The 26671-nt window shown below is 42.6% G+C and overlaps 1 protein-coding gene across 1 annotated transcript in view; it reads left to right on the top strand.

Moving 5' to 3' along the window:
- Positions 1-26671, top strand: part of akap9 (A kinase (PRKA) anchor protein 9) — a 353045-nt gene that overhangs the window by 211783 nt on the left and 114591 nt on the right. Inside the window, exons 25-30 of the mRNA XM_070880224.1 lie at positions 2081-2085; positions 2184-2303; positions 3422-3598; positions 5389-5493; positions 7969-8121; positions 25221-25397. Of these exons, the coding sequence (XP_070736325.1) occupies positions 2081-2085; positions 2184-2303; positions 3422-3598; positions 5389-5493; positions 7969-8121; positions 25221-25397 (737 nt within the window). The remainder of the gene's footprint in view (positions 1-2080; positions 2086-2183; positions 2304-3421; positions 3599-5388; positions 5494-7968; positions 8122-25220; positions 25398-26671) is intronic.

Here is a 26671-nt window from a genome sequence, read left to right as displayed (position 1 = left end):
CCCTTTCCTCCCCCCTTCTCCCCCTTCCATCCCTCTCTCCCTCTACCCCCCCCCCCTCCCCCTCCTCTCACTGTCAGAAACACAGACACTGACAGACAGAGAGTGAGAGAGACAGACAGAGAGATAGAGACACTGACAGAAACACGGTGGGGGGGCTGGGGGTGCCCAGCACGCTGTTGGAGGGCTCCCAGTGCTGTAGTCGGTGAGTAGAAAATATTTTATTTATTGATTTTTAAAAAAAATTATTTCTTATTTTTTTTTGATTGATTTATTGATGTTTTTCTCATTTATTATTGATGATGGCTCTTTATTTGTAAAACTGAAGTGTTTAATGTTTGTAAACTTCCCTTTTAAACCCCCCCCCCCCATTCCCTACACCTGATTTGTAACCTACGCCTGATTTTCTAAAGTGTAGACAAGGTTTTTTCGAGCGTATAAAAATCTTCACTTACTCTATTCTAAGTTAGTTTGGAGTAAGTTTTCACTGCCGAAACTTTGAAAACAGGTGTAAGTGGCCAGACACACCCCCTTTTGAAAAAAAATTATGTTCCAAAATGAAACTGTTCTAACTGACTAGAACTGGAGCAAACTAACTGCCGAGAATTTGAATTTCTAAGATACTCCGTTCTACACCAGTTGCTCCAAAAAATCAGGAGCAACTGAGGCCGAAACTTGGGCCCTAAAAGTTTTTACAAGTCTATTAAGAGTAAGAGGATGACGAAAAGAAATGTGGGCTTTTTAAAGACAGGTGCAGGTGATATTGAAAATCAGGAAATGGCAGACTTGCTAAATACTTAACTTTGTATTAGTCTTCTTAGGTCCTCTTAATCTGGCCTCTAGTCAACACTGAAGATTTCCTTTGAATATATTCCCCTACAGGGCAGCTTAATGTTTCTCTTTTACAAGCTGTGATATAATCTTGACCTTGTAATTGTAGATCACCAGGCAGGTACAGGCCTCTTCTCCTCCGTCCCCTCCGGCCTACTTCTCCCACATTGCAGGCTTCCTCAGGGTGCCATAGACTGCACCAACATTGCCTTGCATGCTCCCCATTTCCAGCATGGCATCTTTCTGAATCGAAAGGGATTCCTCTCCCTCAATGTCCCAACTGGTTTGCAACTACATGCAGTGCATTATGCAGGCCTGTGCCAGTTTCTGTCAGTAATCATGATGCATTTATCCTCTCTGGCACCTTTTTTCCAATCAGGCCGTCTCTTTACCAGCTGGCTACTGGCCGCTAAGGGCTATTCCATTTAGACTTGGCTCATGATTCTGTCAGGAACCTGGGCACAGATGCAGAGCTGGCTTGCAACGAAGCCTGTGTGTCCACTAAAAAGCTCATTGAAAGTTGGTCAGTGTGCTCAAGCAGCACTTCCTCTGCCTGATCCTTTCTGGAAGCACCTTGCAGTACAGCCCTGAGCAGTATCCTGATCTGTGGAAGTCTGTTGCATGCTCCACAATGTTGCCATCATGAGGGATCAGTCCTTGCCACCGTGGGCAGCAAGGAGTGCATCAGTAGGAGGAAGAGGGCCTTGACAACCACTGTCACTAGCTGCCAGTTCCCTCATACAGCAGCTCATCGAAGAGCGCTTCACGTGAACCATCCCTCCCATCTCAACACACCAACAATCTTGCAATTCTAATTACCACCATTCTTACAATCACCCAATTGTCTTCTTTCAGTCAAGCCTGATGGTCTTGCCCTTACGTCACTACAAATATAAGCCGCAGCACAAAATCCAGAATAAAATACAAATTTATCAAACAAATATTGTAATAATTAACAAAAATAATGATGATTCACCGTTGTACAAGCCCTTAGTGTCTGTCTTGTGTGCTCATTTTTTTTAATCCTAGTGCTCCAACAAATAAATACCTTATTTGAATATCCTCTTCTTTCCACCCATACACTAATACTAATACGAACACACACATACACATTATCACTCCCTAGCTCCACTAATCTATTTACATTAAAAAACAGAAATCATGGTTCTTTTTTTATTACGCAGTCAACAAAATCTTAAGTTAGTAATGCATAAAAACCTGCAATTTAGTAAAAATTTGTATCTCAATTTAGATGCGGTAATGCAATAAAATGTGTACCTGTCATAGGTTATTAATGTAAACACAGACAGAAATGCTGCAAATTGTTATGGTTGCATTATTGTGTTTCCATACAGGAACAAGCAATTGATCGTGAACAGGAGAGAGATGTGTTTCAGCAAGAGATAATGAAATTGGAGCAACAACTGAAAACTCCCCAAAGGTTCCAACCTAACAGTGATGAAAGAAATAGAGAAGTAACTTGTTTATTAAAAAAAAAATCTGTTTGCTAGATCAAGAAGAGTAATTGGAAATATCCAATGTATTGCTGCTGCCGTGTCTGACAAGATCTCATCCTGTTATTCCCCACCTCCCACAAAATACCATCCACCTTCCTTCCAAAAACAAGAACGCCAAGGACTATTGATAGTTCTTTATGCCCATGCTTGGTTCTTGTTTATATCATTGAAATTTCAAGTGACACGACTAACTTTCTCCAACTTCTCCTCCTGATTGTTCAGGAAGACACTTTTTAGTGTTGTATCTTTTTTGCTTACTGCAATATCATTGTTGCAATTGATTTTCTAAGCCTTCTATATAATGGACATAACTTCCAAATCATTTTTCAGTGTTAGTTTGATGCCAGATATCTCACCAAAGTCATGCAAATAAGAGTCTAGTCAAAGTCCCAAAATTTGACTTTTTGTTCCATGTTGTGCCCAAGAAATGGGCGGGATGATATCTAATTCCTCTCCCTCCGTTTGTTTAATCTGAGACTTTGTAGGTAGGTAGCTTAAATTGCTAATGTCATCATCTAAATGGTACCTTGTAATATTCCTAAAAACCGAATACAGCTGCTGAGTGTGTCCATAGCTCAACAATTTTCTGCAAGTGATCAAATTTGGAATTCAGAATTCTATGTCTTGGGTCATGCAATATTGATCTGTTTAATTGATGCAGATGCTATATGCCATTGGCTGCGCCACTTCTGATGCACTTAATTGTTCGTTCTGGTGTATTCAAATGATTTTTTCCAGGAAATTTTGGAGTAAGTTCACAACTGGAAAATTGTGACATGAAGCGGTGTACTTTGTCGCATAAATTATAGGTCACATGGTTACAGGAAATTCTGGGCCAGAAACTTAGTTATTGGGACACCTTTTTAAAAACCCTGATCTTTGCACGACTTTAAATTTTTAATTCTTTTTCTACGAACATTTTTCTTTTTATAAAAAAAAATCTAAATTCACCAATGGCTTAACCAAGAGTGTTCTTAAATGCATAGCTGATTCTTTTTCCTTATCTTAGTTCTAACTTTACCAAAATAAGAGAACGAGCTCACAAGCTTTCCATTTTGCCTTCATGTTCTTGGCAGATGGAACATCTGACAGATCAGTTGAAAGACAAGACCGACCGATGCAGTGAACTTCTACTTGCCAAAGAACAGCTTCAAAGAGATGTACAAGAACGGAATGAAGAAATTGATAAAATGGAAAACCGAGTTAGAGAACTGGAGCAGGCATTGATCAGTACCACCTATCCTTTACAAAAGGTAATTATTTTGACTGCTAAGCTAAGTACAAATTATATGTGGGGTGGGCTAGTATCTCTGCTGGTAGAAAGTCAGAAGGTATCATGGGCTCAAATTCAAGCCTTCCGTAGTGGTCAATTTTCTACATTGAATTTTGCTGGTACTAAGCCAGGTCTCTACATGAAGTACATTATAGTGGCACAGTTATCTGTCTCTAGGAGAGATGCCTTGTAAAGCACACCTAATGTTGACTAAAATAATGGCCCAGAAATCCCGGTTGTTTCTTCTCCCGGGCATTCGACTAAAAATAGAACAAAAGATGTGCACTTACCTTTTGGTCGAATGCTCTCCAGAGATCCCGGACTCGAGGCATCCTTGCGTGACGGAGCGCGTTCACGTTGGGACGTCCGTAGGAGTCACGTGGGCCTAGACACCCAATCACGGTAAAGTATTTTCTCATTCATAGTAATAGGAGTTTGGTAAATCCGAAACTCCTATTACTATGAATGACAAACACCCAAACACTACATAAATACACAATAGAAATTAAAGTTGATAGAAATGTTTTTGAAAAAAAAATATTTGCCGATTTAAAAAAAAAAAGTTTTAATTATGGTTTAAAATAAAATTACCTGAGTGGGCAGGGTTTTTAACATACATGTATTTTTAAATTTTATTAATATGTTTTTAAACTCTTACGCTGGTAAAAGTAGGCTATGCGCCTGCTTTTACCAGGCGCAAGAGTTTTAAGGACATTCGCAGGACAAGCAGCCCAATCTCTGCCATGGGAACGTCCTCGCTCCCGAGATGCGTGCGCTCTGTCAAGCCAGAAACTTGACAGATCAGAAAAGCCGATTTTCAGCGCATGTACATTGCGCGCTAAAAACCGGCTTTTCCGATGCCTTCCCGGGTCCGTACACACTCCTTACGGACCCGGGGAGGCTGGAATTTCAGGGCCATTGTGTTACTAGCTGCTATTGTGGTGAATTCGACAGCTCAGACTTGCTTTCCTTGTTAAAGAGGAATAGAATGGAAGAAGGAAAACCCTTTTTTTTTAAGTATAAATTGTACTACACCAGTGTCTTTAGTGACTCAGACCATGAGGATAGATTTTATTAGTATGGGGATCAAGTTTCTAATAATTTTGATTGTTGACGGTATGCAACAGAGTATGTGATAATTTTGAGACGCATATTAAGGGGTATAATGTATGAATCCAGAAAGGTTATTTTGGTCCTGCTGAGAGCACATAGGACTACTGTGTACAATTTTGGTCTACCTAATTTTAAAAGGATATTCAGTTATTGGAGGTGGTACACAGAAGGACTAATCGATTGATTGCAGAACTTAAGGGAATGACTTAGAAGGAAAGGTTGACTGTCCTGAGTCTTTTCTCTCTGAGAAAGAGAAGATCGAAAGGGGATATAATAGAAGTGTTTAACATTATGAAAGGTTCGGACAAATTGGATCCAAGTAAAACTTTCTGCCGTATACAGAATTTAATTGCAAGGGGTCATATTTACAAATTGAGGATAGCAAAAGAAAATAGGAGGGACGCTCTTTCTACACTAAAAATGTGGTAAGTATGTGAATGGATTAATGGGTTTCAAGAAGGCAGGTTCTTGCCAACAAATGGGATTCAGTCTTATTCAAAATACGCCAAATAAATACTGTCGATAGGCGAGTTAGATGGACTGAACATTATCTCCTGGCTGAAAATGTTGTTGTGTTACTTTATAACTATATTCAGATGCAATTACAGCTAGTCTCTTGTACCAGATATTTGCTAATATCCTGTTACAATTAAAAAGGCTGAAGAAAGAAAATCACAGATTACCTTAGAAGTTAAAGGAGACAGTGTGCTTCAGACACAGCTGCAAGCAGAACGTGATGCTTTAGAGCGAAAGGAGAAGGAGGTAAATTCATTTTTTTTAAATAAATTATACCAGTATGACATTTTAACCCAGACGTTTGTCATTTGGATATCCCTTTTTGCTGAAACTAATATCTGCATGCTCCTGAGTTATGTTTCCTTAATTCACTACTTCCTGATGTATATTATCAGTATATTCCAACAGAGAAAATGTCCAGTGGCAAAGAGTTGTACCTGTGGAATGAGTAGTTTTGTCTAGCAATATTAATTACTTATGTTGAATTCTTCACTATCCAAATGCCTTTTGTAAGTCTGGGAACTTCTTACCTAATGAATTAACTTTTGAAGCAGCGCAGGTGCAAATTTTGGGGTTTTTCTTGCAGCTTGTATACATATTTCAGTTATACAGAAACAAATTCACATGATTTTCCTTTAATATACAAGAAAACTCAATGTTTTTTTTTAAACATCTGCAGTTATCAAGTGCTATTTACTACTTTTAAAGGAAAAGTTGCTCATCTTACGTTCTTTTACTTGGAGTGACTTCTTTGCTTCCCATAAAGACATCACATTTCTGTATTTTTATCTCTTTTGAGTGTCTCTTGGCTTGGTGGCTATGGAACAGGTGTGAACACAACACCAGTTTGAGTTTGGCACAGGTTTTGAGTTATACTCCACTCAGCTCCTGATTTGAGGCTTATTGAAATGAGGCATTTATATCTCCCAGTGGAGATGAAGGACATTCAGAGCAGAGAGGCACACTATGTCAACTGTGTTAGTGTGAGGAGGTGCAAATTGGAGGACTTGACTGTTTCAGAAAGTAGTTGAGGCCAATTCACTAAATATATTCAAAAGGGAGTTAGATGAAGTCCTTACTACTCGGGAGATCAAGGGGTATGGCGAGAAAGCAGGAAGGGGGTACTGAAGTTTCATGTTCAGCCATGAACTCATTGAATGGCGGTGCAGGCTAGAAGGGCTGAATGGCCTGCTCCTGCACCTATTTTCTATGTTTCTATTTAGTATCTTATCCACATGGAGGGGAAAATCGTAAGGGAAGATTGTCAGAGTTGCAAACCAGTAGTAAACATAGGTCATGGAAATCCAGAATAAAAAAATAAGGGACTATAAAATCCACACTTTGAAAGTTATCGTATCCTAGTGAATTGGGAAGTTCATAGGCATACTGGTACTTTTATTTTTAACCAGGAATCTAGTGCTCTTCCTTTTTCAGACCTTGCTAGTCTACACTGCACTAACATAAATCCTTGTATGATGAGTTTGAATGTAAAAATTCTGCAATCTGCTCCACTGCATTAAAATCTCTTTTCTAAAGTGCAACCATGCACTTTACTGGTGTAAGACTTTTTTTCCCCCAAGTTAAGTCTGTGCACATCAAGCATGGTGGGGGCTGCTTTCTGCTGCCAGCAGTATCTTTTCCTGGACCACACACTACTTCAATATGAGAGTAAAATCGAGACCATCCATATTGAGACGGCAGGCATTGAGTCAGCATATAAAAAGTAACTGCACAAGACAGAACTAAGGGATCGATGGGAACCTAGCTTTCATCTTTCCACAGCCATTCATCATTAGGATTCAATTATTGAACAATGAATATATGATCTTGTTTTATGTATTTTTACATCTACATTTCACTCTGGGCAAATTATTTGGTTTGAGAGATCTGACACATTTAAGGGGAAGCTTGATACATACGTGAAGGAAGTGGGAAGGGATAATTGGAGTATGAGAAAGCTCGTGAAGTATAGACACCGGCAAAGATCTGTTAGGCCAGATGTCTTGTTTACATACTGCAGATTCTATGTGACCTGAAAAAAGTGAACCAGAAAAATACTATAGCTTACTAAATAGAATTAGTGTTACTAGAGACTATTTCTAAATATTTTAAGAACTTGAAATGTGTATTTGGAGTGCATTTAAATTAATCCCTGTACCCCGGAAAATCAATTTTGTAATTATTATTCTTGCCATCAAATGCTTGCATGAACTTGCCCCATCTTAGCTCAGTAACATCCTTCAGTCCTATGTGCTTGCTCACACCATTCGCTCCTCTTACACTGGTCTATTCATTATTACCCATACTCTTCCACCTTACCCCAGCCCTCTGAAACACCCTCCTATAATCATCTGCCTTGCCCTTCCCATCATGCTTTCCAAAGTCTACGAAAACTAAATTCACATCAACCAATTTATTGGCATGGCCCCTTAATACCATTTTACCTATTCTTTTCCTTCCCACTCAGTGTTGATTTCCTCCTTTAATCTATAAAACACTCTGTCAGGTCTATCTGATGTGAGGCGTGCTGTACGGGTTTTAAACGTTTTTCCATGTCTTTGTTTTTATATAATAAAACACTTCTAGCTAATGGAATTTCATCAGTGGGTACATATCATTTGTATTTTATGTCCATTACACTTCTGACAGAAATATTATGCAGTATGGGGAACCACTGAAGATCAATGCTTTACCCCTTCCTTGGATTTTGTTTGATTACAGATTGCAAACTTGGAAGAACAGTTAGAACAGTTTAGGGAAGAGCTATTAAATAAAAATGAAGAAGTTCAGCAATTGCATATGCAGTTAGAAATTCAGAGGAAAGAATCTGCCACCCAGCTGCAAGAGACTCAGCAAGAAAATAAACGACTTGAGGTAAGTGCTTACTTGCAATGTGCAGTTACTCATAGTTTAAGGCTGTTTCTTGCACTTTAATCAGTTGAAGGTCAAACCTCCGCTGTAAACTTTAGAATGTGCATTCTAATTGCAATATATTATTGACCTTGCACAACTTTTATGATTACTTTATAGTTCTCTGTTGCAAAATGCCAACATTTTCAGGATAATTTGATGAACCCCACCAGAGAGCTTCATCTGCCTGAAAAATTGTAGTAGCCTCCTTTGAGTTCAGGATCTGTTGACCGTAATTTAGGAGACAACAATATGTCTACTGGTTTTAATTCTTTTTTTTAATGTATTGGCAAGCAAAGAAGCACTTGGGCAAGCCATTTTCTGAAGGCTACAAAGGTATTGCTTGTTCCTTCCAGTAATGTCCGCGTCACATTCAAAATAATGTTTAAAGTTAATTAGTTTCAAGCATAAAATTATATAAAACAAAGATAGCAATGCTGGAACACTGTTTATTACAATCTTTGAGAAAACTTGAGCAATTTCCAAATTGTCCTGCATATGATATAAAATTGCATTATTTTGTTAATGATATTAGTAACTGAGAAACGAGACTCCAGATGGTATGTTGCCTCCCTGGTGCAAGGGTCAAGGATGTCTCGGAGCGGCTGCAGCGCATTCTGGAGGGGGAGGGGGAGGGGGAGGGGGAACAGCCAGCTGTTGTGGTGCATATAGGTACCAACGATATAGGTAAAAAACGGGATGAGGTCCTACAAAGCTGAATTTAGGGAGCTAGAAGTTAAATTAAAAAGTAGGACCTCAAAGGTAGTAATCTCAGGATTGCTACCAGTGCCACGTGCTAGTCAGAGCAGGAATTGCAGGATAGCTCCGATGCATACGTAGCTTGAAGAATGGTGCAAGGAGGAGGGATTCAAATTCCTGGGGCATTGGAACCGGTTCTGGGGGAGGTGGGACCAGTACAAACCGGACAGTCTTTAGCTGGGCAAGACCGGAACCTATGTCCTAAGCGGAGTATTTGCTGGTGCTGTTAGGGAGGGCTTAAACTAATATGGCAGGGGGATGGGAACCTATATAGGGAGGCAGAGGGAAGTAAAAAGGGGGCAGAAGCAAAAGGTAGGAAGGAGAAAAGCAAGAGTGGAGGGCAAAGAACTCGAGGGCAAAAATCAAAAAGGGCCACATTGCAACATAATTCTAAAGGGACAAAGTGTGTTAAAAAACAAGCCTGCAGGCTCTGAGTCTCGACGCAAGGAGCATTCATAATAAGGTGGACGAATTAACTGCGCAGATAGCTGTTAACGGATATGATGTAATTGGGATTACGGAGACATGGCTCCAGTGTAACCAAGGCTGGGAACTCAACATCCAGGGGTATTCAATATTCAGGAAGGATAGACAGGAAGGAAAAGGAGGTGGGGTAGCGTTACTGGTTGAAGAGGAGGTTAACGCAATAATAAGGAAGGACATTAGCTTAGATGATGTGGAATCTATGGCCCCAAGTTTCCACATCATTTGCTCCTGATTTTTAGGAGCAACTGGTGTAGAACGGAGTATCTTAGAAATCGGAATTCTCCACATTTAGTTTGTTCCAGTTCTAGTCAGGTAGAACAGTTTCACTTTGGAACAGAATTTTTTTTCAAAAGGGGGCGTGTCCGGCCACTTACACCTGATTTCAAAGTTTCGTGAGTGAAAACTTACTCCAAACTAACTTAGAATGGAGTAAGTGAAGATTTTTGTACGCTTGAAAAAACCTGTCTACACTTTAGAAAATCAGGCGTAGGTTACAAATTAGGCATAGGGAACGAGGTGGGGGGGGAAGGGAAATCATTAAATTCTACAATCAATCCTTAGTTATACTTATACAAATATTATACAAATAAATCCAACCAGAATAAAAATTTATAAGCAAAGAAAAGATTAAATAAACCATGTTCCTACCTGTGTGAAAGTGCTTCAGGCAGGCCTTTCATGTTGGAGACAGGCAGCGGTGTGGCGTCAGTGTCTCGACGGCAGCGGCAGCGGCAGCAAGCTTCGAGCTGAGCTGCAGTGCTTGAGGCAGGCCTTCATTCTCTTCGTGGCTGGCCGCGAAGAAGCAGCACCGGACGGACCCGAGGCCATTCGGCCATGAGATATCAGTGGCTGGCCGGCAGCCGAAGAATCAGCGGACCGATGTGAGGCCATTCGGCCATGAGATAGCAGCGGCGTCAGTGGCTGGCCGGCAGCCGAAGAATCAACGCAGGACACACGCAGCTCATTAAGGTTCTTGAGGCCATTCGGCCACGCTTTAGGGGTGGCGTCTGGCTGGCCGGCAGCCAAAGAATCAGCAGCGGACGGACGTGAGGCCATTCGGCCATAGGATATCAGCGGCGTCAGTGGCTGGCCGGCAGCCGAAGATACAGCAGCAGCCTTCGAGCTGTGAGGGGGACTGAGGCCATTTGGACAGGGAGAGGCAGCCACATCGACAGTTTTATATTTAAATTTGCAGAATGGGTGCTGCATTGTCAACACCACGTATTATTGCAAAGTTGAATTGGCACTCTTATTTCTCCAAACACAGTCCTTAATTTGCATGCACCAATGCAGCACCGGTTCTGCAAGTTTAGCAGTGAAAAGCTGAACTCACTGATTTCAGCAGGTGATTTATTCAGCAGTGCTACTAAAAGCACTCGCTCACACACAGAAATATTTAAAAAAATTAAATTACAAGCCTTTTCAGGGGTCCAAGAAACAAATCTTCACTTTCTCTGCAGTATTTTTACAAATGGCCGAGTCCCAATGTTTGTGTGAGACTGCGCGCACGCTCCAACGCGCACGCGCAGGGTTTCCGGCACCACGAAGGCTAATTTAAATTGTACCCGCCCCCTGCTGCTTAGAAAATCCAAGGAGCTCGAGAATATCGGATTTTTTTTTAGGCGCAGTTTTCGGCGCGAAAAACAGGCGCCCAGCTCGGAGGTGCGCCGTTTTCGCTGCGGCACGAAACTTGGGGCCTTAAAATTCAGCAGAGGAGAACTTAAGGGTTTAATTAGGAGGGGGAAAATAGAGTATGAGAATAAGCTTTCAGGGAACATAAAAACTGACTGTAAAAGCTTATATAGATATGTGAAGAGAAAAAGATTAGTGACGACTAATGTAGGTCCCTTGCAGTCAGAATCAGGTGAATTCATAATGGGGAACAAGGAAATGGCAGACAATTCAACAAATACTTTGGTTCTGTCTTCAACAAGGAAGACACGAATAACCTCCCGAAAATACTAGGGGACCGAGAGTCGCGTGAGAAGGAGGAACTGAGGGAAATCCTTATTAGTTAGGAAATGGTGTTAGGGAAATCCCCAGGGCCTGATGGTCTGCATCCCAGAGCACTTCAGGAAGTGGCCCTAGAAATAGTGGATGTATTGGTGGTCATTTTCCAAAATTCCATGAACTCTGGATCAGTTCCTCTGGTAGCTAATGTAACCCCACTTTTTAAAAAAGGAGGGAGAGAGAAAATAGGGAATTATAAATAGGTTAGCCTGACATTGGTGGTGGGGAAAAGGCTGGAATCAATTATTAAAGATGTAATAGCAGTGCATTTGGAAAGCATTGACAGGATCGGTCCCAGTCAGCATGGATTTATGAAAGGGAAATCATGCTTGACAAATCTTCTGGAATTATTTGAGGATGTAACTAGTAGAGTGGATAAGGGAGAACCAGTGGATGTGGTGTATTTGGACTTGCAAAAGGCTTTTGACAAGGTCCTACACAAGAGATTTGTGTGCAAAATTAAGGCACATGGTATTGGGGGTAATGTATTGATGTGGATAGAGAACTGGTTGGCAGACAGGAAGCAAAGAGTGGGAATAAACAGGTCCTTTTCAGAATGGCAGGCAGTGACTAGTGGGGTGCCGCAAGGTTCAGTGCTGGGACCCCAGCTATTTACAATATACACTAATGATTTAGACGAAGGAATTGAATGTAACATCTCCAAGTTTGCAGATGACACCAAGCTGGGTGGCAGTGTGAGCTGTGAGGAGGATGCTAAGAGGCTGCCGGTGACTTGGATAGGTTAGGTGAATGGGCAAATGCATGGCAGATGCAGTATAATGTGGATAAATGTGAGGTTATCCACTTTAGTGGCAAAAACAGGAAGGCAGATTATTATCTGACTGGTGACAGGTTAGTAAAAGAGGAGGTCCAACGAGACCTGGGTGTCATGGTACATCAGTCACTGAAGGTAGGCATGCAGGTACAGCAGGCAGTAAAGAAAACAAATGGCATGCTGGTCTTCATAGCGAGAGGATTTGCGTATAGAAGCAGGAAGGTCTTACTGCAGTTGTACAGGGCCTTGGTGAGACCACACCTTGAGTATTGTGTGCAGTTTTGATCTCCTAATCTGAGGAAGGACTTGCTATTGAGAGAGTGCAGCGAAGGTTCGTTCACCAGACTCATTCCCGGGATGGCAAGACTGACATATGAAGAAAGGCTGGATCGGCTAGGCTTATACTTACTGGAATTTAGAAGAATGAGAGGGGATCTTATAGAAACATCTAAAATTAGGATGGGACTGGACAGGTTAGATGCAGGAAGAATGTTCCCGATGTTGGGGAAGTCCAGAACCAGGGGTCACAGTCTAAGGATAAGGGGTAAGTCATGTAGGACCGAGATGAGTTCGTCTGTCAGTACCAGAAGGACTAAAAAAAAAAGGTGCAATCCACTCACAAAATTGTATTAGAAGATGCTGGAAATATAAAGCAGATCCTTCAATGTTTAAAAAGAGAAAAGGGGGCGGGTTAATATTTAGACAATTAACCTGTCTTTTCTTTTTTAGTTATGTGAACTGCCCTTGCTTGATTCCACTTTCAAATATTCAATTGTGATCAGAGAAATCTTTACCAACAGCTCTATTTTCCTGCCCCCGCATCGTCACCTCACTAGTCCCCCAAGGATCCATCCATTACCCTCTTTCATTTCTTATCTACATGTTGCCTCTTGTGCCATCATCTACAGATGTGGGGTCAGCTTCCACATGTATGCTGATTACTCCCAGCTCTACTTATTCACCACCCTCGACCCTTCAGCTGCCTCTGTGCTGTCAAATGGCAATATTAAATGACCCTTAACTTTGAGAAGACCAGACCTATTGCCTTCGGACCCTGACAAAAATTCCGTACACTCACTATCAACCCGTACCTGGCCTAAATCTCAGGTCGAAACAAATGTTGTGTCCTGTTCAACCTCAGCAGAGTTGCCAGCCCCGTATCCTCTCCATCACAAAGACTACCTCCTTCCAACTCTTAACATCACTCATCTCCACCCCGGCCTAAGCTAATTTTCCACTGTTACCTTAAAGAATTCCTTTGTCACATCCAGACTTGATTTACTCCGTTGATTTCTTCTCCCTATACAAGATTCAGCTCATCCAAAATGCTGCTACTCTATCTTATTCTGGAGCACCTCTGCCCTTGTTGACCTATCTTGGATCCTTGTCCCCCAATGTCTCAAATTTAAAACTCTCATGCTAGTGTTTAAATCCCTTGTGGTCTCATCTCACCTTAACTCTAGCCTCCATTACTCCAAAACTCTCCATTTTCTGACTCTGGCCTCTTGTACATCCCCCATTCTCCCTCCCCCATTGTCATCTGGGCCTCATTCTCTGGAATTACCACACTAAACCTCTCCATCTCTCTCCTCCTTTAAAGCCCACCTCTAAGCTTTACGTTACCTTCCTAATTTCTGTTTCTTTGCCATGGTGTCATTTTTCCTTATGCCTCTGAAGTGCCTTAGAAGATTCCTCTATATTAAAGGCACTATATAAACACAAGTTATTGTTGACTGACCTGTTGTATATTTCCAACATTTCCTGTTTTATTTCAGATTTCCAGCATTTGCAGGTTTTTCCATTTTCCTTTTTATTTGCATAAATTTAATGTCCTGATTTTGCAGGGCGAATCACTAGTATGCCATTGTAAATCTTCAGAAGGGCCTAGCAAGTTCCGGGTTTCCATATGCAATGCACATGCGCAAAAAAAGGTACTTGCGATCTGTCAAGTTTCTCTGTCGTAGATCGTCCCCATGTGCCCCCAAAACACTTTCACTGGCACTCAATTGGAACAACTACTGCCCAGTGAATGCCCTCGAAACCCTTACGTCTGGTAAAAGCAGGCATAAGGTATGCTTTTACCAGCATAAGAATTAAAATAAATGTTAAATTACATTTTTTTTAATTATTAAAAACATACAAAAACATTTAAAATTAGTTCATGTAAATTTTGGGCTGGAATAAAATGTTTTATTATTTTTTCAAAAAATTACATTTTTATTTTAAATGCTTATAAAGGGACTTTTAATTAATATTGAACACGGGAATATTTATTTTAATTAGAAGTGCGTTTTATTTGGGAATTTCTCAAGCTTATGGGGATTCCATTTACAAATGCAATTCCCATAAGCTTATAAGGAATCCCCCTTTCTAACTGCTTGGCCTGGCCCACATGATCCCAGGGACACTGCAGACCCAGAACCCAAAGCTCTGGAGACACCAGGTACTTTTGGATTTTCTTCTGGGTCGGAGGTGTATTCCGGAGGTATGCCTCCAATTGCAAATTTTGGCCCATTATTTGAGTTTCATGTTTCATTGCACAATTGGCTTTGTCTCATTGCACAATGATGTGGAATACAGAAGATTATTTCTGAAGTAAGTGAAGTTTATCCACTTAAAGATAACCAAACTGCGTACAATTTTGGTCTCCGTATTTAAGGAAGGATATACTTGCATTGGAGGTTGTTCAGAGAAGGTTCACTAGGTTGATTCAGGAGATGAGGGGGTTGACTTATGAAAGGTTGAGTAAGTTGGGCCTATACTCATTGGAGTTCAGAAGAATGAGAGGTGATCTTATCGAAACACATAAGGTAATGAGGGGGCTCGACAAGGTGGATACAGATAGGATATTTCCACTCATAGGGGTAACTAAAACTAGGGAACTCTGGGGCCGAAATTGGTCGAAACCGATAGTCCGCCCATTTCTCGATGGTATGTCATTGCGTACCGCTGGGACGGAATGTGCATGATTTTCATTACCTTTTTCTCGGCAGTGTGCCGAGCGGAGTGCAACCGGCGGTGTGTGGGCAGTGAGTCCTTTTCACTCGGGGAATTTTCGGCTACCGAGTTAATATGGAGCAGCGCATAGGTTTAGGTGCAGATTGCGGGAGCGGGGTGGGGGTGTTAAATTGGCTAAAAAAGTTAAGCTTGTCAGGAAGCTGGCTTCAATGCGCCGACTTCCATCTTTAACTTGGGTGTGTTGGGCTGGTGTGCATAATGCCCTCGGGAGAGGCAGGTTAGCAATTTGAATATGGTAATCGCTCCATTGCTGCGATATTTCAACCCAGTTTCAAACTTATCTGAGAAAATTTCTCACCATTGAAAAAATATTCTGTGGTGGGAAGAAAAGAAAAACAATTTTTTTTAAATGGTCAGAAACTTTTAAATGTTAGTGTTCAGAGAGATTTGGGTGCCCTCGTGCAAGAAACACAGAAAGCTAGCATGCAGGTACAGCAAGCAATTAGGAAGGCAAATGGCATATTACAAGGGGTTGGACTATAATATACAGAGCTTTGGTGAGACCACACCTGGAGGACTACATGTGCAGGAAGTGGATCCTGCTGCAGCACCTGACAGATCGCATTGTGGCACTGGAGCTGCGGGTGGATTCACTCTGGAGCATCCGCGATGCTGAGAATGCCGTGAATAGCACGTTTAGTGAGTTGTCATACTGCAGGTAAAGGTTACTCAGATGAGGATTGGGTGACCAAGAGGAAGAGCAGTGGAAGGAAGGTAGTGCAGGGGTCCCCTGCGCTCATCCCCCTCCAAAACAGATACACCATTTTGGGTACTGTTGGGGGGGATGACTCATCAGGGGAGGGCAGCAGCAGCCATTCGGCTGCACAAGAGGGCAGGAAAAAGAGTGGGAGAGCTATAGTGATAGGGGATTCGATTGTAAGGGGAATAGATAGACGTTTCTGCGGCCGAAATCGAAACTCCAGGATGGTATGTTGCCTCCCTGGTGCAAGGGTCAAGGATGTCTCGGAGCGGCTGCAGGACATTTTGCAGGGGGAGGGTGAACAGCCATTTGTCGTGGTGCATATAGGTACCAACGATATAGGTTTAAAAAAAAACGGGATGAGGTCCTACAAGTTGAATTAAGGGAGCTAGGAGTTAAATTAAAAAGTAGGACCTCAAAGGTAGTAATCTCAGGATTGCTACCAGTGCCACGTGCTAGTCAGAGCAGGATTGCAGGATAGCTCCGATGAATACATGGCTTGAGGAGTGGTGCAAAAGGGAGGGATTCAAATTTCTGGGACATTGGAACCGGTTCTGGGGGAGATGAGACCAGTACAAACTGGGCGGTCTGCACCTGAGCAGGACCGGAACCAATGTCCTAGGGGGAGTGTTTGCTGGTGCTGTTAGGGAGGGGTTAAACTAATATGGCAGGGGGATGGGAGCCTATGCAGGGAGACAGTGGGAAGTAGAATGGGGGCAGAAGCGAAAGAAGAAAAGTAAAAGTGGAGGGCAGAGAAAACCAAGGCAAAAATCAAAAAGGGCCACATTACAGCAAAATTCTAAAGGGGCAAAGTGTGTTAAAAAGATGAGCCTCAAGGGTCTGTGCCTCAATGTGAGGAGTATTCGTAATAAGGTGGACAAATTAACTGCGCAGGCAGCAATTAACGAATATGATATAATTGGCATCACGGAGACATGACTCCAGGGTGACCAAGGCTGTGAACTCAACATCCAGGGGTACTCAACATTCAGGAAGGATAGACAGAATAGAAAAGAAGGTGGGGTAGCGTTGTGGTTAAAGAGGACATTAATGCAATAGAAAGGAAGGACATTAGCTTGGATGATGTGGAATCTGTATGGGTGGAGCTGCGGAATATCAAAGGGCAGAAACAACTAGCGGGAGTTGTGTACAGACCACCAAACAGTAGTAGTGAGGTTGGGGTCAGCATCAAACAAGAAATTAGGGACGCGTGCAATAAAGCTACAGCAGTTATCATGGGTGACTTTAATCTACATATAGATTGGGGTAATCAAACTGGTAGCAATGCGGTGGAAGAGGATTTCCTGGAGTTTATTAGGGATGGTTTTCTAGACCAATATGTCGAGGAACCAACTAGAGAGCTGGCCATCCTAGACTGGGTGATGTGTAATGAGAAAGGACTAATTAGCAATCTTGTTGTGCGAGGCCTCTTGGAGAAGAGTGACCATAATATGGTAGAATTCTTTATTAAGATGGAGAGTGACACAGTTAATTCAGAGACTAGGATCTTGAACTTAAGGAAAATTAACTTCGATGGTATGAGATGTGAATTGGCTAGAATAGACTGGCGAATGATACTTAAAGGGTTGACAGTGGATAGGCAATGGCAGACATTTAAAGATCACATGGATGAACTTCAACAATTGTACATTCCTGTCTGGAGTAAAAATAAAACGGGGAAGGTGGCTCAACTGTGGCTAACAAGGGAAATTAAGGATGGTGTTAAATCCAAGAAAGAAGCATATAAATTGGCCAAAAAAAAGCAGCAAAGCTGAGGACTGGGAGAAATTTAGAATTCAGCAGAGGAGGACAAAGAGTTTAATTAGGAGGGGGGAAAATAGAGTACGAGAGGAAGCTTGCTGGGAACATAAAAACTGACTGCAAAATCTTCTATAGACATGTGAAGAGAAAAAGATTAGTGAAGACAAACATAGGTCCCTTGCAGTCAGATTCAGGTGAATTTCTAATGGGGAACAAAGAAATGGCAGACCAGTTGAACAAATACTTTGGTTCTGTCTTCACGAAGTAAGACACAAATAACCTTCCTGAAATACTAGGGGACAGAGGGTATATAGTGAGAAGGAGGAACTGAAGGAAATCTTTTAGTCAGGAAATTGTGTTAGGGAAATTGATGGGATTGAAGGCCGATAAATCCCCGGGGCCTGATAGTCTGCATCCCAGAGTACTTAAGGAAGCGGCCCTAGAAATAGTGGATGCATTGGTGATCATTTTCCAACAGTCTATCGACTCTGGATCAGTTTCTATGGACTGGAGGATAGGTAATGTAACACCACTTTTTAAAAAATGAGGGAGAGTGAAAACGGGGAATTATAGCCCAGTTAGCTTGACATCAGTAGTGGGGAAAATGTTTGAATCGATTATTACAGATGAAATAGCAGCGCATTTGGAAAGCAGTGACAGGATCGGTCCAAGGCAGCATGGATTTATGAAAGGGAAATCATGCTTCACGAATCTTCTGCAATTTTTTGAGGACGTAACTAGCAGAGTGGACAAGGGAGAACCAGTGGATGTGGTGTATTTGGACCTTCAAAAGGCTTTTGACAAGGTCCCGCACAAGAGATTGATGTGCAAAGTCAAAGGGGTAATGTACTGACGTGGATAGAGAACTGGTTGGCAGACACGAAGCAGAGAGTCGGAATAAACGGGTCCTTTTCAGAATGGCTGGCAGGCAGTGACTAGTGGGGTGCCGCAGGGCTCAGTGCTGGGACCCCAGCTATTTACAATATACATCAATGATTTAGATGAAGGAATTGACTGTAATATCTCCAAGTTTGCAGATGACACTAAGCTGGATGGCGGTGTGAGCTGTGAGGAGAATGCTAAGAGGCAGCAGGGTGACTTGGAGAGGTTAGGTGAGTGGGCAAATGCATGGCAGGTGCAGTATAATGGGGATAAATGTGAGGTTATCCCTGAGGTGGCAAAAACACGAAGGTAGAATAGTATCTGAATGGCGGCAGATTAGGAAAAGGGGAGGTGCAACGAGACTTGGGTGTCATGGTACATCAGTCATTGAAAGTTGGCATGCAGGTACAGCAGGCAGTGAAGAAGGCAAATGGCATGTTGGCCTTCATAGCTAGGGGATTTGAGTATAGGAGCAGGGTACTGCAGTTGTACAGGGCCTTGGTGAGGCCTCACCTGGAATATGGTGTTCAGTTTTGGTCTCCTAATCTGAGGAAGGACGTCCTTGCTGTTGAGGGAGTGCAGCGAAGGTTCGTTCACCAGACTGATTCCCGGGATGGCAGGACTGACATGAGGAGAGACTGGATTAACTGGGCCTGTATTCACTGGAGTTTTGAAAGATGAGAGGGGATCTCATAGAAACATATAAAATTCTGACGGGACTGGACAGGTTAGATGCAGGAAGAATGTTCCCGATGTTGGGGAAGTCCAGAACCAGGGGACACAGTCTAAGGATATGGGTTAAGTCATTTAGGACTGAGATGAGGAGAAACTTCTTCATTCATAGAGTTGTTAACCTGTGGAATTCTCTACTGCAGAGAGTTGTTGATGCCAGTTCATTGGATATATTCAAGAGGGAGTTAGATATGGCCCTTGCGGCTAAAGGGATCAAGGGGTATGGAGAGAAAGCAGGAAAGGGGTACTGAGGTGAATGATCAGCCATGATCGTATTGAATGGTGGTGCAGGCTCGAAGGGCTGAATGGCCTACTCTTGCACCTATTTTCTATGTTTCTATGTTTTGGTCTCCTTATCTAAGGAAGGATATACTTGCCTTGGAGCCCGTGCAACAAAGGTTCACTAGATTGATTTCTGGGATGAGAGGACTGTCCTATGATGAGAGATTGTGTAGAATGGGCCTATACACTCTGGAGTTTAGAAGAATGAGAGGTGATCTCATTGAAACATACAAGATTCTGAAGGGAATTGACAGGGTAGATGCTGAGAGGTTTTTTTCACCTGGATGGAGTGTCCAGAACTAGGGGGTCACAGTCTTAGGATAAGTGGTAGGCCTTTTAAGACTGAGATGAAGAGGAATTTCTTCACTCAGAGGGTTGTGAATCTTTGGAATTCTCCAGGAGGCTGTGGATGCTGAGTCTGAGTATATTCAAGGCTGAGATAGATAGATTTTTGGACTTTGGTGAATCAAGGGATATGGAGATCGGGCGGGAAAGTTGAGGGCAATGATCAGCCATGATCTTATTGAATGGCAGAGCAGGCTCGAGGGGCCGCATGGCTTACTCCTCCTATTTCTTACGTTATTACAGCAGTGCTCTAAAGAAGTGCGAGACTGCTGAATAAATGCAGGTTTTATAAATCATGTTCACAGCTCAAGCATTTGAAGTGAATCGAAACATTTGTTTACCGTTGCCACATGCATCTTATCCAATACTATGTCTCGTTTACTTATCATCCCTGTCCTTGCCTATGTCCTCGGAAACTTGCACAATGTTAAGACACTGTACAAGTGCAAGTTGTTGCAGTTGTTTGATTACTATCATGGTTTCTATGGATTGTTTTATAAGACTTGTGTCTTTCATATTGAAGAATTGCTGGTTTTATATTGATATCTGAAAATATTAATTACTTTTAGTATAAAGTACATGTAGAAGTACCTTTGTTCTACAATAAGTGTATGCTTGTAGCAGTAATATGTCATTGTTAGAAAAACAAATTTATGAGGGCATGCTCCAATCACAAAAGTGAAATGGAACAGCTCCCTGCTACTCAAGTCTGCAATTGGGAGACCCACCCCAAATCTTGGGGATGGGATCATTTGTGTGGCTGAGCAGCTACATTCCTCCTTCAATGGACGCTTCAGTCGTGTCTACCCTAATCTTTCTGCTGGTAGACAGAACGGACCACAGTCACTCTGCCTAAGGTGCCCCCAGGTCTTCTGGGCTAAAGAACAAATTGGCTATAAAAAAAATTCAGCTGCCAGTGGAGCTATTGTCCCTGCAAAATAAAGTTATCAATCACCAACAACAATTTGCATTTATATAATGGCTAGACTTTCGGCACCTCATCGTGAAATGGGCCTTAGCGATGTAGAGCTGAGATGCAAGCTATCGCCCATGTTCGCTGAAAAGTGGAAACTAGCGCCCGATTATAGCCCATTTATCGCCTGTCTAACTTTTGGCACTAAATGAGCTGCATCGCCCGGCCTACCTTTATTTAAAAAAATATGATGTCATCCTCATGCAAGGCTGAGAATAGTGCTAAAAATGGAAACTAGCGCCCGATTATGGCCCAGATTATCGCCGAGCGCTACTTTTGGCATTTCGCCCAAATGATCGCTGGCCCAAAAATACGCTGAAGAAAAGCTGCAACTACTCAGCATTACGGGGAGAATCTGTAGTAAAAGGCTGTCAGGAGAATCAATTTGTGAATGATTTTAAGGGCCTTTTTGACTCTTGTCAATCATCTAATCACATGTATTTCTTGAAGACAAATTAAGGGCATTTATAGCGATTTATGTGATGTGGCCTGTAATTTCTCAACCAGTATTGATCACTAATCACATGCTGCAGACTAGAGATGGGAGAATAAAATGAGAAAAGTTAGATTGCTGTAATGTCAGGGTTAATAAATCATGGATTTTCCCCCCTCTGGTCCACAGTACAAGTAGAAGCAGAACCAGTAGTATGTCATCCCATGAGAAAGGAAATGGAGTTCACCTCAGTTGGCTGATAGATTTTATTTTATAAAGCAACAGGGGCTAGAATAAAAGAAAGGTTCTATAAAGTTATTGATGGGGACCAGTTCCCCTGTTCTGTCAACTCCTGTGGGAAAAGTTCTTTGGCTGAAAAAAACACGCACATGCGCAGAATGGCCGTTGCTATGGACGCCAGCCTTGCACGACTGAATACATCGCTAAGGCCCATTTCACATCGCTAAGGCTATCACCCAAATGAAAAAAGTGAAACTAGCGGTTTTTTAAATGGGCGATATTCCAGCGATCCTGAAAAATAAAAAAAGCACTAAGGCCGGAAATATCGCCCATTTTTGGGCAATAGCGACCATAATGGAAAGTCTAGCCCAATGTCTTTAGCATACAAAAACAATGTGATAATTATTTAATATTAATGACTGATTTCTTCGCAAAATATATGTTGGACAAGTGGGATAGATTATCTACTTATCTGAAGTGAAGCCTTTGAATTTAAAATACAGCATATTTTCTTGAACTAATATTCACCAATCAGATATGTGAAACTTGCTTGTAACTTAGCAAGAGGTATTTGATGCATCCGTCTCACCTGATGATTAGGAGGACAAAGATTTGTTTTCCCAAGATCAAAGTGGCCTTTACTGTCATCCTCACAAAGAAGTATTCTTCTAGCTCTAAGTCAGGTAGGCATTATGACTTTGGTTTTGGTGAAACCAGTAGATCCTTAATAGATAAAAGTACTAAAGTCCATCACTATGTCCGGTATCAACCAGCAACACCTTGTATTAGAATAAACTCTGGGTGGGGGACTTCAATGTCCATCACCAAGAGTGGGTCGGTAGCACCACTGCTGACCGAGCTGGCCAAGTCCTGAAGAACATAGCTGCCAAATAGGGCCTGCAGCAGGGGGTAAGAGAGCCACCATGAGGGGAAAAACCTACTTGACCTTGTCCTCACCAATCCACCTGTCGCAGATGCATCTGTCCATTGACAGCATTGGTTGCAATGATCTCTGCACAGTCATTGTGGAGACGAAGTCCCATCTTCACATTGAAGACAACTTACATCGTGTTGTGTGGCACTACCACTGTGCTAAATGGGATAGATTCAGAACAGATCTAGCAGCTCAAAACTGGGCATCTGTGAGGTGCTATGGGCCATCAGCAGTAGCAGAATTGTATTTCACCACAATCTGTAACCTCTATGCCTGGCATATCCCTCACTCTACCATTAGCATCAAGCCAGGAACCAACCCTGGTTCAATGAGGAGTGCAGAAGAGCATGCCAGGAGCAGCACCAGGCATACCTAAAAATGAGGTACCAACCTGGGGAAGCTGCAAGACAGGACTACATGTATGCTAAGCAGCATGCTATTAACAGAGCTAAGCGATCCCACAATCAACGGATCAGATCAAAGCGCTGCAGTCCTGCCACATCCAGTCATGAATGGTGGTGGACAATTAAACAACTAAATGGAGAAGAGGAGTCCATGAATATCCCCATCATCAATGATGGTGGAGCCCAGCACATGAGTGCAAAAGACAAGGCTGAAGTGTTTAAAACCATCTTCAGCCAGAAGTGCGGAGTGGATGATTCATATCGGGGTCCTCCTGAGGTCCCCACCATCACAGAAGCCAGTCTTCAGCCAATTTGATTCACTGCACGTGATATCCGGAAGCGGCTGAGCACATTGGACGTAGCAACGGCTATGGGTCCCGACCAACATCCTGGCTGTCGTGCTGAAGACTTGTGCTCCAGAACTAGCTGCACCTCTAGCCAAGTTGTTCCAGTACAGCTACAACACTGGCATCTACCCAACAATATGGAAAACTGTCCAGGTATGTCCTGTCCACAAAAAGCAGAACAAATTCAATCCGGCCAATTAACGTCCCATCAGTCTACTCTCAATCATTAGCAAAGTGATGAAAGGTGTTGCCGACAGAGCTATCAAGCGGCACTTACTCAGCAATAACCTGCTCACCGATGCTCAGTTTGGATTCCGCCAGGACCACTCGGCTCCAGACCTCATTACAACCTTGGTCTAAACATGGACAAAACAGCTGAATTCCAGGGGTGAGGTGAGAGTGATATCAAGGCAGCATTTGACTGAGTCTGGCATCAGGGAGCCTTAGTACAATTGAAGTCAATGGGAATCGGGGGAGGGGGGGGAACGCTCTACTGGCTGGAGTCATACCTAGCACAAAGGAAAGATGGTTGTTGGCAGTCAATCATCCCAGCTGCAGGAGTTCCTCAGGGCAGTGTCCTAGGCCCAACCATCTTCAGCTGCTTCATCAATGACCTTCCCTCCATCATAAGGTCAGAAGTAGGGAAGTTTGCTGATGATTGAACAGTGTTCAGTTTCATTCTCGACGATTCAGAAAATGAAGCAGTCCATGCCCACATGAAGCAAGACCTGGAATATATTCAGGCTTAGGCTGATAAATGGCATGTTACATTCGCGACACATTAGGGCCAGGCAATGACCATCTCCAAAAGGTGAGAGTTTTGCCAGCTACCCTTTATATTCAATGGCATTACCATCGCCTAATCCCCCACCATCAAAATCCTGTGGGTCACCATTGACCAGAAACTTAACTGGACCAGCCACACACATACTGTGGCAACAAGAGCGGGTCAGAGGCTGGGTATTCTGTGGCGAGTGTCTCACCTCCTGACTCCCCAAAACCTTTCCACCATCTATAAGACACAAGTCAGGAGTGTGATGGAATGATTTCCACTTGCCTGGATAAGTGCAGCTCCAACAACACTCAAGAAGTTCGATATCCAGCACAAAGCAGCCTGCTGAATTGGCACCCCATCCATCACCTTCAGCATTCACTTCCTCCACCACTGGCGCACCGTAGCTACAATATGTACCATCTACAAGATGCACTGCAGCAATTTGTCGCGACTTTTTCGGCAGCACCTCCCAAGCCTGCGACCTCTACCACCTAGAAGGACAACGGCAGCAGGCGCATGGGAGCACCATCACCTACAAGTTGCCCTCCAAGTTACACACTATCCTAACCGGGAAATATATCACCGTTCTTTCATCGTCACTGGGTCAGAATCCTGGAACTCCATCCTTAACAGCACTCTGGGATTACTTTCGCCACAAGGACTGCAGTGGTTCAAGAAGGTGACCCACCACCACCACCTTCTCAAGGGCAATTGGGGGTGAGCAATAAATGCTGACCATGCCAGCGGCACCCATATCCCAGAGCTAATAATAAAAAAAGACTCCTGCAAACATAGTCTCTCATAGGATTGCTCTCATTGATTGTATCAAAAAATTCCTGAAGAACTGCCCTGGGCAAGCATATCTGCTATTTACTGCCCTTTCCAAGCAGTTGCCTAACTTTGCTCAGTTGGCTGGAATTACATCTCATATTTTAATGGTATTGTCGTTGATGTTTATTATAAAGGACTTACTTTTATTTGGAAGGGGTGGAAGTACATTTTTGATTTTTGTTTCTGTTAGAAAAGTAGAAGTTTGTTCTTTAGCATATATGTTCTGACATTGAATGATGTGGTTCTTGAGCTCAGTGTAGTTTGTATAGGTGTTGTAATTCTCTGTTGAAGTTGCTTTTAAGATGAAAAGAAATAAAGCACCTTTTATCCTTAACCACTGGTGTTTTTAAACTATGCTCTCTCCTTCACTCGATAGAATGAGGTGGAAAGCTTGCAAGCTTCTGTGCTTGATTCCAGTGAATCATCTGATAATCAACGCTCATCTATTGGGAACTTGTCTCAAACCCTGAAGGAAAGAGATCAAGAAATAGAAAAACTCAATGAACAAATTATAAAGTTGCAACACCAGCTCGAAATCACTTCTGACAATAAGGTCAGTAAAATCAAACAAATGATCTCTACATTTATGAGCTATTTCTACAATATATACAAAATATAAACAGATATGTAAGGATCTTCATTTTCACGTTTTAGTAATTTTCCTATTTCCTGCTCCCCATGGCCCTCTGAACCAATAAATTTGTAGATTTTAAATTGAATCTTAGCAACTGGTAAGATTTCCTTCAATCTTGTACCTCTTTTGAGCCCTAAAAGATTTAGTTCTGCATACACAGCACTGGCATGGTTTGTAGCATTTTCTCTTGTTTCCTAAAGGGGAGTGACACAAATGATGGTTACAATTAGAAAATAGTATTACAGAAATCCATGTCATCAGTACATGTGCAAATGTTAGGGTTTTAAGGAGGGAATTCCAGAGCTGAGGTCACAACTGCCAGGCTGGGGTGAAGGAAGTGGGGTTTACAAGAAGCCAGAGTCAAAGGAATATAGAGTTCTGGGATGGCTGTAGGAAGATACAGAGATAGGCAGGGGAAAGACAATGCAGTTGAGAATATTAAATTGGCATCTTACGAGGAGGGGGAACCAATGTAAGTCAGCAAGGGCAGGAATATGAGTGAACAGGACTCTGCAGTATAAGATACAAACAGCAGATTTTTAGATAAGATTACAGGATGTGGAGGATGGGAGACCGTCCAGAAGACCATCGTAATAGTCGAGTCTTGAGGTGACAAACGTGAATGAATGTTTGAGCAACTGATGGGGTGGAGGTGGGTGATATTATGAGAGTGGAAATAGGCTGTCCTTGTGATGCAGAATATATAGGGTCAGAAGCTTAGTTTTGGGTCAATTAGGACGCCGAGATTGTGAACAGTCAACCTGAGACACTGGCCAGGGAAGACGGAATCGGTGGCAAGGGTATGGAGTTGTAATGAGGTTGGAAGACGATGACATCAGTCTTCTCAATATTTAACTGGGAGGAAACTCGTCTTGGCTGGCAGACAAGTGATCTGACAGCACGGAGGCAGTGGAGGAGTTGAAGGAGGTAGTGGAGAGGAGAGCTAGCTGTCGTCGGCATATGTGTGGAAACTAACCCCGTGTCTTCAGATGATTCCATCAAAGGGCAACATATCGATGAAACGGGAAAATAGCTAAAATTCTTGGGGGTTCTCAAGAGGTAACATTGCAGTGGCAGAAGAGACGCCGTTGTTGCAGATCTCTGGCTGATTGAATAGCTAATAGTGGAACCAAGCGAGGGCAGCTCCCATCAAGCTGGATACCGGAGGAGGGGTGTTGGAGGATGGTGTGGCC

This window comes from Pristiophorus japonicus, chromosome 5 (genome assembly GCF_044704955.1).
Source record: "Pristiophorus japonicus isolate sPriJap1 chromosome 5, sPriJap1.hap1, whole genome shotgun sequence".
Taxonomy (NCBI): Eukaryota; Metazoa; Chordata; class Chondrichthyes; family Pristiophoridae; genus Pristiophorus; species Pristiophorus japonicus.
This window is presented reverse-complemented; position numbering and strand designations above follow the sequence as displayed.